General features: G+C 39.5%; 1 protein-coding gene across 1 annotated transcript in view; it reads left to right on the forward strand.

Annotated features, from left to right (window-relative positions):
- Nucleotides 1–20,927, forward strand: part of LOC108263413 (inositol polyphosphate-5-phosphatase A) — a 176,130-nt gene that overhangs the window by 84,780 nt on the left and 70,423 nt on the right. The window contains exons 5-6 of the mRNA XM_017464167.3: nt 12,769–12,832; nt 13,603–13,706. Coding sequence (XP_017319656.1) covers nt 12,769–12,832; nt 13,603–13,706 — 168 coding nt within the window. The remainder of the gene's footprint in view (nt 1–12,768; nt 12,833–13,602; nt 13,707–20,927) is intronic.

Consider the following 20,927-nt stretch of genomic DNA (forward strand, 5'->3'; position numbering starts at 1 on the left):
TATATACTGCCCCCACCCTCTTGCATGGCATAATTTCTATCAGGGAAACCTTTCTACCAACTGCCAGCGTAGCCTCCCTATGCCCTCTCTTTCTCCCTCGTCCTCTCTGCAGATTCACTGAAGTATAACTAAGCTAGCATGGAGGATATCCCGTTCAGGCCCGGCTAACTTTACATAACACATCATCGGCAGGCATCCGTTTTTACATAAAGACAAAGACGCAGCAAATACCGTCCGGAGCCGGGACTTAGCAGAGATGAGGGAAAGCGAGCAGCTTTTTCTCCGCTCCCTGTAAAGCTTCACGGCTCCCTGCTCTCCGTTTGTGTCGCGAAAACGCCTCTGACAGTAGCTGTGGAAAAGGAGGCCGGCTTCGCTCACAGAACGATACCTTTTCTCAGCCAACTCTTTAAGGCTTGGAAATTCAGTGCGGCTTTCCAAAAGGCGACAGATTATACTCCGTCCCCTGAGGTTGAAACTTTAAACCTGAAACTTGATTTGTACAGACCCTCCTGGATCGTAAGCCAAACAGCTCCACAATTGATGTTTTGATTGAGCATAGCAATATGTGGTCATATAAATGTAGTGGTACTGTGCAGGGGCCATGTGGTCTCATTTTGGAATAGCCTTGTGTGATTGGAGAGGACAGCATCAGAAAATGAGAAACATACTGATAAATTCTCACCCAAACAGACTGATGTATGGCATTAAGATGTCTCACCAGTATATTTTATTATGGCCCACTGCTATAAAGCTGTATCGAATTGGACATCTGGAGGGGACAGTATGTCATTGCAAGGCCACTAGGACATAACGCCTGAATCAAAGGCACTTCCTGTGGTTGTGTCGCCAATCGCCTGGCTAGTCTACGACCTGTCAGGGTAGTGCCCGAGAGATGGCTAATCAATCTACAGCAGAGACACTTCCAGATCTGCAGTGGACAGTGTCCAGGGCTATTTTGGCACTGATCAATAAGCAGCTTTATTGCCAGACCTGTAGTGGTGGATTTCGTTGATTGGGCCTCACTTGGGCATTTAAGATGTAGTGAATGCACTGGAATGCAATTAAATACATGGTTCCAGTAATGCCAAACCTGTGGCCAAATCAAATGATTGTCTTCAAGTTGGACTTCATTCAAGTTATTGATATTGAAGCGTTTCCGGTTGAACTGTCGCACAGTATTTATTTAATGCTGCCTACATCAGGTCACCGAGGTCAAATACCCAGTGTGGTTTATGCCTTTGTCTCTTCCAACCAGCTATCAAAGCCATCAGTACTCTGAACCAGACTAGGCCCCTAAGTGCAACACATTAAGAAAAATAAGAAAAGAGAGCAACAATACCAAAATCACCACAGCAAATTTGGAAACAACCAAATCAAAACACTACAACATTAGGTAAAAAATAGTAGGTCCTTATCCTGTTCACGTAACTTGTTGCTGATTGGACGTTGCATATGACTACTACAAGGAAAAAGAATTGCACTTTTGTTCAATCTGTTACCTTCTTAGCTTAGCAAGACGTCATAGTGAGCAATAATCCTTTCTTCTAAATAACCCAGCTTGCTTTAGACAAGGCTTCAGCTTTCATACACTCTTATCAATGCTGTGAAAAGCTAACAGCATATCTAAAATACCATCATGCCCTTAATAAAGATAATAATAATAACGTATAAAAGAATGAATAGATTAATTTAGGCTTATATTAGCTCTTTCTGTAAACATCACCTCTCATTTTCTGTGGTTTCTTTAGCCAATCAGAAATGAGCATGTGATGGTCAAATAAGGACCTATTTAGCTTAATTTTACGTTTCTTACCCATGATCTAAGCATAAAAATCTACCATCTTATAGTTATGGTGAATCCCAAGTTCCTATTCATTATGATGTGGCCTAAGGAGAGTCAGGATAGTGTAGAACAGCATTTGAGCTTCAGCCTCAGAAAAAAACAAAACATTACTCCTTACTATCTGATAAACTTTACACTCTGACTTCTCTGGATTTTCAGTACAAATGAAAATATTGGCACGCTCGCGTTTAAGCGTTCAGACTGCTGTTAAAAGTAGCTTGTTATGTTTGTGTTCGCCTGTAAATGTAATTAACATCAAATGATACAAGCCTAGTTTCATTTCAAAATATTTTTTTCCAGTAGTATTTTACTACTTATGCCTGTCACCAGTCTCCTACTCTCACAGTAGTGTTATGTGATGGAAAACTGGCCTCAGCCTGGATACAGAGATTCGTGGTCTCAGATTAAATGTCTAGCCATGACTTGCCGTGGTGTTCAGTTCAATTCAATTCAATTTTATTTGTATAGCGCTTTTAACAATGGACATCGTCTCAAAGCAGCTTTACAGAAACATATAAACACATGTTACAGAACAATGTTCACTGAAGAAGCACTGTTAGACTTTAAAGCTAGAGAACCCAAAGACAGCAAGCCAGCACTTCCTATATGAACCCTTTATAAAGCAGCTGATTCACATGCTTTTATTACACAGAAGACTGCAATTCCAGCAAGGTTCAACTTGGTACAACTTTCCTTCTGCTAGATTTTGATTACATATGACACCTTGCTGTCATGTCCTATTCATGTCTCCTAATCCCCTGAAAAGGCTGTAGCTTACCCTCCCTCTGATACACTCCTAATCCAATCAGATGCATAACGGGCGATCGGAGGAGCAGGCCACATATTAAATAGCATGATAATCTAGATTGATGAACATTCGATGTCAACATTAACAATATTTTCAGAAGCAGAGAATAGAGAAAAATCAATGGCCTTTTAGACCTGTCATTTCTAAAAGTATCTATCTAATGAGGATACCTTTTGAAAAGAAACAAATGACACAAGTTGAAATATTCTTTTTAATTATTGGACATCCATAGTGGAATATGATTTACATTAATGAGCCTAAGTATATTAAAAGCATTTTATCCCCCAGCATTCGAAACAATCAAATGATGGTCTTGGCAATGCCATATGAAGTAGACAAAGAGAGAGCGAGGTAATGTCATTTTAATTACTAATGGATCCCTCAATTGTTCAGCCTTTGATTTTTCTTTTTTGGCAAATCTAATAACGCGGATAATATTCATCAGATATGCGGGGCCTTTGGCGGATGATGAGATTAGCTCAGTGGCTCATATTTACTTAGAGAGAGTGGTTATTCACCATGCCAGCCACTTAAATCACTGGTTTATTTGAGGATTGAGGTTTCAGAGAGCAATCAAGATCTTCTATCTCACCAAAGTAGTTGTCTTTTTAATATATGGAAACTGTTGATTGCTATCTGGGGTGGAATGACTGATTTATTGTATGTGGTATCTGTAACTATTGACTGCTTTTTGTGGAAGGACCTGTGGATCTGAGTATATCGTGCCTGTATTTACAGACTCATTGATGGCCTTAGTCATGTGTGTATTTGTTCTTCAGGCAACACTTCATGCAGTAGCAGTTGTGTGTGTATACAGAGGTGAAAGCTGTTTAAACCATGAGCTGTAGACTAGTGGATTCATATTTGGAATTTTATCTAGGTTGATGTGATTAATTTCTATCAAGATACTTCAGACATTCACCAATGGCTTTAGTTTTAGCATCATAAGGCAAGGGGTTCTGAAATATTTTCTAACCTCTTTAAATTAATTCCATGGAACGTCCTAAGTTGAGCTTTATTTCTTGAACATTATTTAAATGTGTTCCATCATATATTTTTTCTATTCATTAGAGCCATAGACTGTTTTATTCCTGAACTTTCCACTGACAAGACACCATTCGCTTCAAGATGATAGTGTTGGCCCAGGGAAATAAACTGGTCCTGCTTTAATACGACATCATATGAAATGACCCCAACAAGGAATTTTGCTATGATATTATTCAAACTAGACAGGCCTATGCCAGTACTATAGGACCTAATTGGTTTTGAGCATTAGAAAACTGTGTCATGGAGGGAAGAAAAAGAAATCTGGCATTCTAAAATGCCTTGTTATAAGTCTGACTCACATTATGTATAGTTGCATTATGATAACCCCCCCGTTCTCATTCGTTCTGCTGGAATGTCATTGGCAAGATGGCTTTATTGCTTTAGACCAGTGTGGGCAGCCAGGTTGGAGGGCCCTCGGTACGACGGATGAGCCTGGCAGGAAATTGGCAGATGGAAGCATCCATTTCACTGCTAATTATGGGGGCCACCGGCCTCGCCGACTGACAGGGTTCAACTGGGCAATGTAGAGGCTGCCAGCTCCCATCCTGCACGCTTTATAAAACGCTCTTTAATCCTCCTGCACAATATCATTAACTTTGTAAGTGGATGAACACAATGGACAAGCAATTTAATTAACTTGTACCATTGGATGTTGGAAGGAGAGACTAAATGAAATTAATGCACAATATTTCCCCGGCCGGGCGGCCAACCCCAGGAGCAGCCTGGATTGTTGGCAGGTCCTGCGTGACCAGCCGGTTTGGCCAATTACGCCTTGTTTAGGCCTATCCATAACGTTTTCCACAAAAAGGGGAAATAAAATCAGCGGTTCGCAGATCAATCATATAAGCACGCCACTGGAGTTTAGGGAGCGTTTTAACTAAATGAGAGGAGCACTCTGTCAGACTGCTCTCCATTTCTATTTCTGTTTTTCTGTCTCTCTGACTGTCTGTCTGCCTGAACTCCTAATGAGCCATGACTGAAATTTTCATTGACGAAAGAACAGATGGAAGCTTTGAGGAATACATGGTAGGATTTAAGCACTTTGAGTACAGTGGAAGCATATTGCGTATGCAATTAAGAGGTGGCATCACAACTCCAAAAGTATTTGTGCTGTTGAAATCGTGTCCCTGAAATATTTTCAAACGATGTAATGGATATCGGAGTAATACATGGGCTTTAAACGTGCCACAGCCTTGTATGTGTTTGTGAATAGTATAAAACCAATATACAGTTTTTATTATTATTTTTGCTCTTTTTTTTAATGAGTATTTGCGGAGTTAAAACCATGTATGGAATGCACAGTAAAACAGGTCACCATCTGAAAGTTGTAAACAAAATTTGTGAACCATCATGTCAAATTACAATGTTTATAACACTGAATTTTGTGATATATTTTATCTCAGGGTATCATGGGTACTGTGACATATTGGTATTGTCTTTGATTATATAAAATATAGTCTAAACAGAGTGACTCAGCTATTTAAAGTTATTCAAGAAATTCTTTGGTAATTGTAAAAATTAAAAAATATGTTGACATTTAATTGCTGGTTTTTAATCTCTTAAAGTTCCTGACTCACTACACATAGCAATGGCTATAGATATAGCACTGCACATAGCCTTGGCTATAGAGGTAGCACTACACGTAGACTTGGTTATAGATGTAGCACTACACGTAACCTTGGCTGTAGATGTAGCACTACATGTAGCCTTGGCTGTAGATGTAGCACTACACGTAGCCTTGGCTATAGATGTAGCACTACACGTAGACTTGGTTATAGATGTAGCACTACACGTAACCTTGGCTATAGATGTAGCACTACATGTAGCCTTGGTTATGGATGTAGCACTACATGTAGCCTTGGTTATTGATGTAGCACTACATGTAGCTTTGGTTATGGATGTAGCACTACACGTAACCTTGGTTATGGATGTAGCACTACATGTAGCTTTGGTTATGGATGTAGCACTACACGTAACCTTGGTTATGGATGTAGCACTACACGTAGCCTTGGTTATGGATGTAGCACTACACATAGTCTTGGTTATAGATGTAGCACTACATATAGCCTTGGTTATAGATTTAGCACTACATATAGCCTTGGTTATAGATATAGGTCAACTGTAATAATTTCTCTACAAAGGTTTTAATGAGCAGCATCAATGTTGTTGGTTTTGAGTCTGCGTTTCATTTTTCATTCATTAAGCTTTGCTAACATCTCTGAAGAGCATCAAAACCTGAAAACCTGGCTGAGCAAGACTTTAAAGAAACTGTACTTAACTTGACACACAAGAATTTGTTCATATTTAGCAAAGAACAACTTTTGCCGGATTTATGGGCTGTAGCATTCTTCTTAATGAAGGGTCAGATGGGTTTCCATTTTTTAAAATCTCTCCAGCTGAAATAATTTTTTTATTTGTTCTGCAACTGACCTAGATTCTTTTCAAACAAATGAAGTGAATATGAAACTAATTAATACTGCTTTGAGTCAAATTCCAGCATGTTCTGGCTCCCATGGACCTGCAGCAACAGCGTGAAAGCTTGTTTGGCCTTTTTTCCAGGTTGCTTTATTGGCCAAACATCCTGATAAGGAGGTGTCCTTTTGGACAACTCTTTATTTCCATCGTACACCGTGAAATCTCATTCAATCCTCTTTCAAGGTTATAGAGTAACTAACATGAACTTACATCATTTTAACCAGGGATCAAAGTCACAGTGACTCTGAAGCAGGCCAAAAGTGAGTTAGGCATCAAAACCAGGCCCAGCACAGAGCCCAGAGAGAGGAGCACTTGTTATTCAGGATCCACAGTGAGCCGGCACCTCTTGAGCAGCCCTGCACAAACCTCCAATACTGCACAAACAGGCTGTTTGTCATCCTCAGCAATCACAACACCCTGAGAGAGAGAGAAGACGAGGAGAGACAGAGCATCAATAACAGGGTGGCTTTTCAGCGGAGAAATACAGATCGAGATGCCCTTGCCTCCTCCAATCCTTAGCCATATATGTTTGCCAAACAGCACCTCACTCATTGATTGAGTATTCAGAGTATTGAGCCATGCTGTCTATTATTCATCTGCTGCAGGAAGGCCTGACTGGATACACAGACAAAACTCTCATTTAAAGTTCCTCCGTCACCGGCGCTTATTTTACAAGCAGGTCGGATGCAGCAGTGATCCATCACCACCTGAAGGGGCTCTTGTCTGTGTGTGAGAGCATTCCCTTGACATGAAGACTCAAACATGTCGCAAACTTTACACTCCTGTTTGTGTATGTGTGTGGGAGAAAAGACAAATTTGATCATATGGTCCCTATTTTATATAGTTGTGTGATCATCGTTATTAAGTTGGCTTCATAATTACCATTAAAATGAATGCACCACACATGTGATCCTGGCAACATGTCTAGCTGACCTTTTAAAATCTGTAGTGTGAGGTGCGAGGGCACTTTGAGAATTTGACATAGTCCAAGAGCTACATGTAGTCCTGCTAAAGCTCTAAGCTGCTCCCTCCCTGCTTTATTCAGCATGTTACAAGGTTCTAGCAGGGCTGTACAATGAATTCTTGTTTCAAATAGATTTCCTTAAGCTGTTATGCTTATTGATCATTTTGTTTTGTTTTTTACTTACTCTGGTGCGTTATATCCTGAGTTTTTCCATCTATGCTTTAACTGTGTATTTGTTTTTTTAAATTTCATTGATTTCTTTATTTATTAGTCCGCTGTTTAACACATTTATTAATTGATCGATTTGTTCATTCATCTCTTGAGTAAATGATTCAGTGGATTCATTTCCACTGAATTAACATTACCAAAGAGGCAGATTTTTTTTTTTTTATTTACTTATTTTATTTAGAGATTTATCCGTGACAGGATCCAGGCTTCTAATATACTATACTAAAGCAGTGTCTGTTTTTTGCTGATTTATAATGATAAACACAACAAATCTATTTTGTCTCTAAATGAATCAAATTATTTTGATAATCTCACTTTCGATATTGAGCAAAAATATCGATGTTCATGTTGTCTATGCAGGTCTGGTGCTGCTCAAGGTTATGGCTAGTAGCCATTTACTACCTTTTAGCTAAAATGAGCAGCTGACGTGTGCTAATCTGAAAGAGCAACACTTGTGCCCTGTTTGAGTCTACTATGCACTTTTTCTCCGTTTAAAAGCTTTTATATTGCATTCCCTCACTGACCTAACTAAAGGCATGATTGTACATGACTAACAGCTTGACCCTCGCCTTGAGCTCCTGACCCACAAGCATCACACTTGAGTGTGTGTCTGCATTCAGACTCTGTTGCAAAAAGCAGTGCTCTGACTGCTGTGAAAAAAAAAAATGACTACATTTATGTTTGCTTTATGGCTCATTTTTCAAATAGAATGCAGAAAATCCATGAAAGGTCATGAGATTTTGGTCTCTTTTTCCTCTTTAAGTGCATAGCTCCGGGCAGAGCTTCGCAAGTAGTGTACTACTGTGCAGACGCCTGCCAAGAGTTGTTTCAGACAATTAAGTCTGAGGACGTTTCTGTTTTCCTCCGTTGTTGTTAATTTTGGAAAGTACTATTTAGCAGGGTGTGACGTAGTCACAGTCTGGCATTGTGCTTCACCTCTCATTTGTTTTCCTGGTGGTGCGATGTTCCACCTGTGGCCAAGAATGAGAGTGAGAGAGAGCCTTCCAAGATCCGGCTGTAAAACCTGCCTTTTATGGCGCAGTTATTGTCTTTCTGTCGACAATTACTGCAATTACTCATTTCCTTTCCCGTCCCTTCCCCGGCCCGCCCGGTGTTCTTAATAGAGTGCGTTTCACTAATGGAAAATTAAGTAGTGATCGTGACAGTCCAGTTTATAAATATGTAAAATATACTTTTAATTATTTCAAGTGAATCTGGCAGGTAATCAATAATGCAGGACGTGACAAACATACGCTTGATGCGGGTCATTGTAAAGCAGCGGGTAAAAAGATAAGCGCTTCCTGTCAGCGAGCTTTGGCTCCAATTAATATTTTGAGGCTGTCATGCCTCAAGACAAATGGATTAATTGTGGCCTGCTAATATAATAGGTTCTTCATGAAGAGCGCCCCGGCTCAGGAGGAGGGGAGGAGCGAGGGGGAAAACGAGGCAGTCGGTTTGAACTCTGACGTTAAATATTTATTAGAACTCTCATATAGAATTTTTATGATGGCTCGGGCCGCTGCTTGGGTGCAATTGTTTACCATTTATTTGAGAGGTGATTAATTGGAGTTTGCTCAAAGTAATCATGACGATGCCATTAGCGATGATTGCTTTCAGAGAGGTTATTTGGTTATAGCTTTGTGTGACAGTAGAACAAAGAGTGACTAACACAGCATTGAGCTCCAGTGGGAGCGGGCAGCTGCTGCTGATTTACCTGTTACTGTGACTCAAGGACACACTGGTTAGATAAGGAGCGATAAGGAATAACCCTAAAGATTTGAATTATTACCTATATTATTGTTGAGTGAAGGCTTTAATAACTGTCTATTGATGTAACAGGTTTTAAAAACAGCAAATTTACTGTCACTTTTACGTTTTATTTATTTTATTTATTTTTTACATTTGATGATTGAGTCATAACGCTGACCATTCTGACAATTTCACGCTAGAACCTTTGTCTGTCTTCTTATGTATTTTTCCTCTAAAACAACATAGATGTATAAGTGGAATGATATTAATATTAGTATAGATATTAGTAGTCATTTTCTGTTAAACCACCTTTCTTCTAAGGGCAAAGTCGTCCCAAACCATGCCAACAAAATGTCCCAACAGCATAAAAGACACAGAATTCTTCATTGTTGGGGATGTAAGGGAAAAAATGATGAGGATGTCAAAGATCTCAATGAAGAATAACTTTATTGCAGCACAGCTGTGACAAAGTACATGTAGCACTTCGGGCTCATCGTGTAAAATCAAAGTGAACCTCGAATGATATCGGAACAGATATTTTGTACTGTTTTTCAGCCCAGTTTTTCCAGCTGTATTGTAAATGAAGCTTCACTCTAAATGTAAATTAAGGATACCATTTGCCATGCTCACTTTCCGTTTTCACATTATTGATGGCATTACAGGTGCGACCACACAAATGTTGGGGTGATAGGGTTGTCTAGAGTCTAGACAGATGTCTTTCTGAATGATTACAGTCACGTACCACTTTGTTCAGGGACGGCACTCGATGTCCCACTGCCGGTCCCCTGCTATAATTGAATGAATGTCACTTCTTTTGGTATTATCTACATATTGCTGAGACTGAGGTGAATTGTCCCTATGATAATTAAGCCCTTTTTGGAGAACGAGCTTATCCTTAAACATCACAGGGTAGAATCTGCTCAGAAGCAGTCTGTAATTTCTTACCGGGTTAAGTTTTCATGCCTGTACCGTTCTCTTGTTATTCACTATACTTACATTAAGCTGACTCACCTGACCATGTCCCTGTTCTACATCTCTATTAGGAGTGAGTGATATGACAAAAATATTATAGCACAATTCTCTGAAACAGTTTTTACTGTAAAAATGTTTTCTGAGAAGCATAAAAAAACTAGTTTATAATTTATTTAATGTCTATGTAAATAAACATATTTTATATAGGTTAGCTCACAATTGCACAGCAATACATAGTGTTACGTAAAAAAACAACAACTGGTCTATAATGTATTTAATGTCTACAAAACTACAAATTTGCACTGAATGAGGAAAAAAAATCTGTACAATTTTTTTTTTTTTTTTATCATGTTCCAATCCCAGAGTATCTCTGAAAAGCATCCTGTTTGAAACTTCATTGTGAAATCAATATTATATTGTCATATTGCCTAGCCTTAATCTCTGTAGACTAGTGTTTTTGTTTTTTGCACCATTAAACACTCAAATCTTTATCCCTCTAAGTGTATATGGACTGTTCATTCTGGCAGTCTGATCATGTCTTGTATTAATATTGTCGGTCAAGAGGGTTAAGAACCCTCTTGACTGACAATGTTAAGAACAATTGCTCTACTATTCTTCCTTACATATCACATTACATGCATGAAAGACATTACATTTGTGCTTTCGACCAATATGTCCATCCGATAGATCTAAATCCAGATGTCATTTGAGTCACTGTTTCTATTGAAACACAGTCAATTGAACAGCCCCAATAATGAACCCTCTTTCAAAGTCCTTCAACCATCTTGATCCAAAATCAGCATTTTAAAGTGCACCTATTATGGTTTTGAAACGTGTCTAATTTTGTTTTAAAGGTCTCATACAATAGATTTACATGCATCCAAGGTCAAAAAACACTTTAATGTGCTCATAATTTAAATTGCAGCATGACCTTTTTTTCCCACCAGTGTCACAAACGACTCGTTAAATGATCCGTTCTAACAGATTCATTCGAAACTCCTCCTTTCAGAGAACATTCTCTGTTCTGATTGATCAGATGCCCCAGTCTGTTGTGATTGGGCTACCGCTGTTAGTGAGCAGCCAATGAAGACCACAGGTGGGGTTTTTTTTTGTTCCAAAATTAATAACTCCGTTCGTCGCGCGCTTTGATTTTTGAAACTTTGCAGATGTTTTTACATTCACAAACAGCTCTAAGGTAATATTTGAAAAACCATAATAGGTGCACTTTAATACATGCTGCAGTGCAGTATAGTAGAATGTTAATTGTTTAATCTTGTCATGCAGTACTGTATGTAAAGCATTTTCGTTTTGTTCCTCTGCTCATTTATTCAGGTTTTTCCTTTAATTTGTCACCCAGTGTGCTATGCACATGTTGCTATGCTCTATTTCTCAGCCTCCCTCTGGCTCATCCTTTGACAGAAAGGGACTACATACACGCAGATTAAAGTCTGAGCTCTCTCTCTTTCTCCCACGATGTCAGTCTGCCTTTTCCTCTCTCTCTCTCTCTCTCTCTCTCTCTCTCTCTCTCTCTCTCTCTCTCTCTCTCTTTTTTCCTCGTCTGATATCAGACAGAGCGTAGAATGTTCACTCAGGTTTAAGTGACAAGGAAGATGTTTTCATCTTTTATTTGTGAGACAGATGTTCTCTGTTGGATAGCCTGATGTGATGTGTCACAGAGATGGGCAAGATCTAATGTTTGTGCTTTCCACAAATCAGCAAATGTTTCATCTCTGGATGTGTGGCCCTCATACATAATGCAAACGCCGAGTATGGCTCCGTCACTCACTCAGAGTCTTCATCTGGTCTCTCCTCACCTCCTTTATCTCACTGGGCTTCTGTTCTCCTTCTATCAGCGTGCTCCAACGCCGCTCTTAGGCAGCTGCTTGGCTTGGTCCTCCTGTAACTCTCACCCTTCCCCTCCTGTGCAGTTCCTCTCATACTGACCCCTTCTGTATTGTGGAGCTGTAGAGGTGTTAGAGGTTTACAGGACCATTGAGAGCACAGGCTCTTTGCATTGTGGCCTGAGAGGGAAGAACTCGGTTCTCTGGCTTTATCTGATGCTTGAAGAGTATGTGGAGAGAAAGCGCTTCCAAAAGTAAAAAGCAGCCAGTGGGCTGTGAACCGGATCAAATCCCTCAAGCTTTTTTCCTTTTCCTTCTTGCCAAGTTTGTTTGGGGTGCTACAGGCTGGGAAACAATCTGATTGTTCAGTAAAATTAAGAATATAATCCTATTGAAGTAAATCTTTGGTCATGCTAAACACTGTCTGACTCGGGCTACTTTGAAAGGCTCAGAATACTTTGACAGAATCAGGTCTATCTATAATGTACGTGTCATATTTGGGTGCAGTGAACTCGTTACATAAGAAAGGGGAATGCAAGGTGCTTGGATTTTTATTTTTTAGATCCTCTATATTCCCTATTCACATGGGAAAAGTGTAGCGTGAGGTCTCCTTGAGGAGCTTGATACATGGAGGAAGTGTTCTTAAGGAAAACATCACTTCCTCTCATTGAGTGTCACATGACTTAATGATATGATATGATTATTAATATATGATTTATTTTTCTTATGTATATGTTTTTATTTTTAAAATGTTTATTATGCACTATTGGGGACCAACACATGGATTTTGTATCTTACTCTAATCTTTTGTTGTTGTTGTTCTTTCTTATCCTCCATGCAGGCACTAGGAAGTTGCTACTTTATACACGAATCCTTAAAAACCATCCACCAGTTTGATTTCAAAGGTAAGCTTCCTATCAAGTAAGGCACCTCATACACTCCTCGCCAGTTCCATTAGACCAGTGTGATCAGCATAAGCTGGGTGTAAAAAAAAAAAAAAAAAAAAAAAGGCCATCCATAGTTAGTAATAAGGAACGGTGTCTCTTATTAATATTAGAATTTAATTCATGAGATTTCAGGCGGCGCTAATATTATGCTAGATATATCGGACAGTTAGAGGTGACCTCATCAGCTACTGAGGTCAGAGGCCGTGGGTCCCTCTGGTCACACTAATTGAAAGCTCCTGCTATTACATGGGTGTCAGCATTAGCCGCTGTCGCCTCCGTGAAGGACAGAGAGAAGGCCAGAGTGACTTGAGGGCCCACACTGATTTCCTCAATATTTCCCCAGAGGGAAACTGGGAAAGCAGCCTATACATGTCACATAGTCTTTTTTCTTTCTTTCTTTCTTTCTTTTTTTTTTTTTTTTACACAAAAACATTTTTTAGGTTTGGGTGTGTCCTATTAAATTCTGACTAGCAACATATTTCAGAGTATCGGATTTCCACATTTTACATAGTAATTGTTTTTGGCCCTGTATTAACATTTTGAACTCTTCAAGCTCAGGGTTCAGCTTTCACCTAATAGAAAGACTTCATCATTTTAAGACCAGTAGGTGGAGCAGTTGTCTGAAAATGGTTCACCGTCCTGGTTTTTCAGCGTCGTTCCCATCTCTGATTGATTCCTCAATAAGTAAAGCCCTGTGACAACTCACTCTCGTGTTTATGTTTATCCAGCCAAGAAGTTCAAGAAGGTGGTTGGCAAGGAGATCTACTCGGACACTTTAGAGAGCACGTCCATGCTGGAGAAAGCAAAGTTCCCTCAAGACTACTTTCCTGAGGTGTGTTTATTCATCTTGTTGGCACCACTTGTTATCTGGAGTCCTAATAATCCTATGACCTGTGTCTGTATGATGTGCCTTCAATTTCTACTCACATTCATTGGTGTTTAAAAATCTGTATGAATTCCTTTGGTGTGATTATCTGAGAAAATGATGGTCATAAAACCGTAATTCAATTTTTATAGCCATTACAGTGCTGGACTGCCCTTAAATCAAACACATCAATCCTAAAGTCTATTTGTGTGACTGACAAATTGTAAAACACCACTATTTTTTTTATTTCACTTTAGTGTACATTATATATTAGAAACAAAAACTGAATTGTTCACAATTAATATTAATGAATTTAATATGATTAACCAGTGAGCTACAAAATATATCCATTTTTAATCATACAGCAGGGATAAGACGTATGGTACAAATGATCAACACTTGAAGACATTTTCATGATCAAAATTATGCTTCAGAATATTTTTCTAGAAACTGCAGTCTACTGTTTAAATGCGACCCTACTATGAATTTATAAACTATAGAACAAGGAATAGGAGTGTGAATCAGGAATAAAGGAACTGGTTACAAGCACACTTTGGACATATAATCAACTAGTCATTTTTGACAATAAATAAGAATACAGTTCATATATGGTTTCGGAATATTCATATGAATTGCAGTGCTCTCAAGAACAGTTATTGTGACATAATATAATGCGACATTGATGACGTCATATTGTCCACACCCTAGTACGACAGATACTAGAAGTCAGGAATAAAATATATAACAGGATAATACTCAGTGATGGGGTGGTGTGGTGTGGCCCGACACAAAGCAGAGTTACTGTTACAACCCTGAAGTTGATTCTTTTCCAGGAACAACTTTCGAAGTCTTTTATTCCTCTTATGCCACAACAATTAGGCAGCGGTTGTGATTTTTAGTTCAAGAGTGACACGTTGCGCTTTATATTCGTCACGCATTCATTTTATTCATTATTTTATGTATAGTTAGCAACGTAATGTTGTCGAACGTTCACAACTCAAGTTAGTTCCTATCATCACTTATGTTATAGCAGCTATAAACCGTCATACTCTCAGCATCATTATTTCTTTGTGTGTGTGTGTGTGTGTGTGTGTGTGTGTGTGTGTGTGTGTGTGTGTTTGTTTGTGTGGCTGCTTATGTGTCAGCCTGATTTTCAGAGCTCATCAGTACACACACACACACACACACAGTTTTTTCATATTACTGAGAAACCACAACATCCTCTCTTCTGACTTTGCCATGTGAGAAAGCTTAATAACAGCTTTACCTTTGTCTGTTACAACGTGCTGACACCGGAGACTCCTTCCGAAGGTCCTAAACATACATCTCCTCACATAAAGAAAACTTTACCATATAAACAATTACGAGTTTTTATTCAATCCGTTTATGTACAGCGCTGCCACACAAGTCCCTGTGTAAGTTGTTACTATAGAAATAATAACATAGTAGGACGAGTGCATTAATCTAAACCTTGCAGCCAAACTATGGAAAATTAATCAGCACCTTCTGATCAATCAAGATTGAGCATTCAGCAGCACTGTGGAATAAGTGTATGTATCATGCCATGGAATATTTGAGTTCAAATGGATAGAGAAAGTAACATAGAGAGTAAAGACATATTTCAGTGCTGTACATTATTATGATGTATAATATTTTGGTTGTGAGAAATATTAATTATCTGTGGGTTAAATTGATCTTCCGTGTTACAAATAATAAAAGACACGTTTTAGCATTTAAACTGTAACATTTAACATTTGAGTCTTTTTTTCCTGTGGGATTGTTGATTATTATGCTGTTTCTGTCCCAAAGTAAATGTAAACGTGAAATGTACAGTAAACATGTGAGTGAGAAGGTGTTCCTTGCAGATGTTTCTGAATCTACATCGCATGACGTACAGATGTGCAGATTTTCAAGGAAACACATGCAACGGTGTTGGAGCCTGTTGAATTTGCATCATTTTACGTATAATGACGTTAATGTTTCATTCGGCTGCATGTCCGATATCTTTTTAAAATGGTTCCAGAACTACTCATCTCCTATAGTGTAGGGATTCACAGGTATTACTGCTTTTTCTGACTTTCCATGCTTACTGTTCTGTGTGTGTGTGTGGTGCCCTATGTAGTGATGTGTGCATGTGTAGTGATGTGCGTGTGTGTGTGTGTGTGGCTGCTACAGTAATAAAGAGTGTGGGTGCTCGTGTGTCAGCCTGATTCTCCGAGCTCATCAGTTACCCACGCTCTGGCGGCACGGCCCAGCAAATATATGCAAAAGGAGACAGAGTTGGCCTTTCACGGGCTTCTCCCAATTTCCTTATCCTTCACACACGCGCGCACACACCCTCGTACCTTCCCTCTGTATTCCCCCTGCCTCCAAATGTGACATTTCCACATGATCTAAAACCAATTACTATGATTCAGTTGCTACACCGTTCACAATAATTACCAGAACACAAGCAAAACAAAAACAGCAAGGTTGACTGACTGGCGCAGAAAAAGAGCGAGAGGGAGGGGAAAACGGATGAGAAAACAAAGTTTCCGCATTGATTTATGTATGTTCCACGGCTGTGTTATGAATCTCAGATAATGCTCTCAAGAGCAGCACTCCAGATAATGTTATCCCATTTAGAAGTCGCAGATTTGTGTAGTCTAGCCTGGACAGGGACTCTCCCTTACCCTCAAGCGGACACGCAAACACACACACACACACACACACACACGCAGCCCTCTGCGTAGTGAGAGATTGGTTGTTATCATAGATCACAGATACGGCTCAGACCTCTTATGAAAGATGAATTAATTTCACTAATGCTCTAATGCAAGGCTGTGGTGAGGTGGCTCGGCTGGTGATAACCCAGGCTTCGTCCCCGCTCCCCGCCCCGTGATTTATGCCCTCTTTTAGTAGATGAAACCGGCCAGATTCGCCATCCATCTGCTGCTCTAAAAGAATCCTATTAACGACGAATCCCGGGCAACACGCAGCTCCGATCCAGCAACAGAAGGAGTTTGATCCTTTTCCTGTTCTAGATCTGAAGTGTGGCAGAACCGATGAGTGGCGTTCAGGGAAAGAACTAAAACCTAAACAAGATGTGTATACAGGAAGGGAAATGAGCGTTGGATGAGACTTTTGTAACTCTCCAGACACAGCAAACTTTGCGTCAAATTAAGTTATATGCTGAAGCTAATTTGACATGACAGTGAAGCGAAAGTAATGAAAGCCTAGTTAGCTTTGGTAAGAACTGGATGATGATGATAATAACCTCCTGATGACATTGTTGCACAGGAAGGAATTTCATCCACCATTTGATTGACAGGCAAGGGGTTTTTGTTGGCAGTGCAACAAGGAGAAAATGCCTGGTGACATCACGCCGTCACTTTTAAACCTGCATACTTTTGTCTTTAGAGATGAATAATGTTCATGAATGGATCAGTCCTGTTATTTCATAGCCACTGCCTTATAGGTTATTGTAGCTGTGGATTTTTGTTCTAATCTCTGTACCATACCCTTTCTTCCTCCTGACCCTATATCCTCTTCGGCAAGCGTTTGTGGGCGCGGTGTGAATGACTTTCCCCTCCCAGTATGCAAAAACCTTGCAGCCGTGAGTTATGGCTCTAAGTGGTGGCCAAGCGAGGGGATGATATTAATTGAAAAGCCGAGACAGAAGGAAGTGGACAAACCGCCGGGCGCATTGTTTGTGAAAGGTCGAGCTGATGGATACGGCGGTCTGTCATTTCTCCAGCTTACCCCAATCCTTTTAAGTCACGTTGCCATGCGGTCATTTGTTACATTTGTTATATTTATTTATGGGAAGGTTTGATGCTCGCTTGAACGAGTCCGTAGGCTTTTTTGTCATGCGCTCCTGCAACTCAGACAAGTGATGCTCTAGTCTAGTTTTTCTTGAATAATTACAAAATAAGCTTTGCTTGTTGTTTTTGGTCACACGGAGTTCGTCTTTGAAGATCTTCAAGGTCACAGGGGTTTAGCCACCTGGCTTAACTTACTTGTTTCTCTATTTGGATATCACAAAATGATATCCAGTGATGCCAGGCATCTCTTTAGATTTTACAACAGTTGAACATTTTAAAATGCTCTATATGTTGCACTCAAATACTAGCAATGTAAAAGAATTCCTGAAATAGAATGAGGTGTCAGGTGTGTGTATGGGTGCACAGCTGGAAATCCTAGATGGCAGTCACATGACAAGATCCAAATGGACTTTTTGGTCATTTTTTAATTCGGCTAGTTATTCTAGGCCACATGTCCTGTGTGTAAATTCTGTATTAGAGATAAAATTCTTGAGAAATTGTGCCAAGCAAATAAAAATTCGCATTTGATTTTAGGTCAGTTTTTTGAAATGTGTGTTTGTGTCTGAATCATATTTGTTAAGCAGCACTTTAGACCTGAATAAGTACTGAACGATTTGCTCCTTATTCCAAATCCTGTCTTGTCTTGTAAGATCCTATTTCAGTTTCCTCTCCTCCACCTCCTCCACTCTTCATTTAATATGACCATATCCATAGCAAGTGAAATGGTAGAATAAAGAGTAATGGACGAGCCCTGTGTGGTGCTTCATCAATCACCAGTTGTGAGTATTAGTTATTACTCACCGTGCATTTCTAACCATATACATTTCCATCATGCCTCTCAGACACAGCTGAGGTTGTTATTTATGGGGTTTGTCAAGCAAGACACTACAAAGGGCAGTGCATATAAGCGTTCTAGCTGCATAGCCCCCAACCTCTTCTTGGGAATCATGACATGGCTGGCTTTAGACGATGATTGAGTCATCAGATATGGGGCAGATATGAGATTATGGACTGTTCCATTCGCTCGCTCAGCCCCTGCGCCTCATGTTTCCACATGACTACTTTCCCCGTTGTTGTGGGTTTTTGGGGCGGACCCACACAAGCTGTGGTCATGGTGACCTCTTATGGACACCCGTTCATCATTGTCAGTGGGTTGGAGCTATCCGAGGAGCCAATTTCACCTCTTACCCACTGACCTTTCTAACGGACATCTGATGCCCCTTCCACTGGCCAGACTGAGAGAGTACTCAGGGCATACATTCTCTCTCTCGCGCTCTCTCTCTCTGAGATCATTTGATGTGACAGGATAAGTTTTATGATCAGTATTATGGTCAGCAGTGTGAATCTTTAGTGAGAGTGAACTCTGCTTGGAGAAGTTTGTTGGTTAATTCTATCCTATTTCTATACTAAGAAATGATGATAATAGTTATTTGTCATCAATATTAAAAACATTTTTAAAACTTATTATACAAGTCTTCTCGCAATTGCTGGCCAAATTAATGTGAAAAATACTTTTTTCTAGAATTGATTGATGAATACACTAGTGCAGCATGTCAGAATAGTGAAAAAGACTAGAATCGCACTTACCTTGTTCATTTAAATGTGGCTTTTTTGAATGTGAATCTCTATTGTGAAAATAGTAGCACACAAAGTCTGTCTTCATAGTTCAAGCACTATTTGTATTAATAATTTATTATTGATGTATCAGTCCCTAGTGTTGAAACCCCCGGTGTAGCTCAAACACATAAGTGCTTCAGTTGCATTCTGATATTGTAAAACATAGGAAAGTCTAAGACTAAAACCTACTTTCCCTCTCCCCTGTAGCTTCTAGATTAATTTAACTATGCTAATGTAATTCCATTTCATACAGTTAATCTTGTGCTAATGTGCTCTGAAAGATGTGAGGCACAATCAAATCCCTCTCATGCTTTTAATTTGCCTCAAGATTTTTTAAAAATAAAATTAGTCAATTTGTAATTGTGGGACCCTGACTGTAATTAGTTTATTCACGGCAGCAGTTAACTCCCCATTAGAAGCTCGGGGAGAGGGAGCACGAGTGCCTGGTTATTTATTTGGCAGTGCATTGGAAATGAGGATGCTTGCACGATCAATTTGTCTCTCATTTAATAACACGCTGTGTGGTAAATCATGTGCAGTGTGCGTGTGTGTGTGTGTGTTGGAGCGAGTGTGAGTGAGAGAGCAAGTGTGTGAGAGTGAGAGAGCAAACAAGCGAGTGAGACACTGAGAGAGAGCGAGCGTGCGTGTGAGAGAGAGTGAGTGAGCGAGAGTAAGCAAGAGCGAACGAGTGAGAGTGAGCAAGAGAGCGAGTGTGAGAGAGCAAGTGAGTGACGAAGCATGTAAGAGAGCGAGTGGGTGAGAGAGAAAGCTCACACTTCTGGTTTTTGAGGGTCAGAGTTCACAGTATTGATGATATAAAAATGAAATCAGTTCAGGAATACATAGAAACATAGAGCATTGTGGAGAATTTGTTCCAGTCTGGCATGTTGCTTACCTGAATAAGCAAATATTTCGTCTTTTCAGTGACCAGGAGTCTGTATTTCCCTGGACAATCTTCTATTTCAGCTTAGTCTTGTCCCATTTTTGACTTTTTGTCCCCAGTCTCAGTTTTTACCTCATTTAACTGTTGCTTTTATCCACAGACAGGATACAACTGAGTAATTCAGGGTTAAAGGTCTTTCTCAAGGACCTAACAGTGGCATCTTGGGTTTTCACATGCAGCCTTCTGATCAGAAGTCCAATGCCTTAACCTCTGAGCTACCACTGTCCATTGTTTTTCATTTCTGTGCAGAACGTGTGTACACACAGATGAGTTTATTGTTCTACCCCAAGCCTTATGAGTTCCTTTCCTAGCAGACAGAACCTTGGATCTGACAAAATACAGCAAATCACAGGCTTTTTGCATAGGCTGTACCGTATATACCCAGTTTGGTAATTCATACTGCGCTTTGGTCAATAATATTGCTCATGGACTGCATGCTCTATGAAAGTAAAGGGTGTTTTGATAGTTTGTTGGTGTGAGACCTACTCTATGGTGTATATGTGGTCATCTGGAACTTGGTGATTGTTATACTCCCTGTCTCTGATTCAGCATGTAGTTGATGTAGTTATTAAACACGAACACAATTTTTAATAAAAGTTACAAAATAAGAAATGTTTTTGGGTTTTTTTTTCACACTTTCTGCAAAGTCAATTTAAAAAATGTAAAACTATAGGAATTCAAAATGAAATAATTTGAATGTTACATGAATGAACATGAATTTAAAAAATTGTTTAGTGAATACAGTGGCATTGGATGTTAAACAGTTCAAAAGAATTTGAAACAGACATCGTCTGCCTTGTAGTGCAAAAGAGCTGGCTCAGTCTT

This window comes from Ictalurus punctatus, chromosome 3 (genome assembly GCF_001660625.3).
Source record: "Ictalurus punctatus breed USDA103 chromosome 3, Coco_2.0, whole genome shotgun sequence".
NCBI classification, from domain to species: domain Eukaryota; kingdom Metazoa; phylum Chordata; class Actinopteri; order Siluriformes; family Ictaluridae; genus Ictalurus; species Ictalurus punctatus.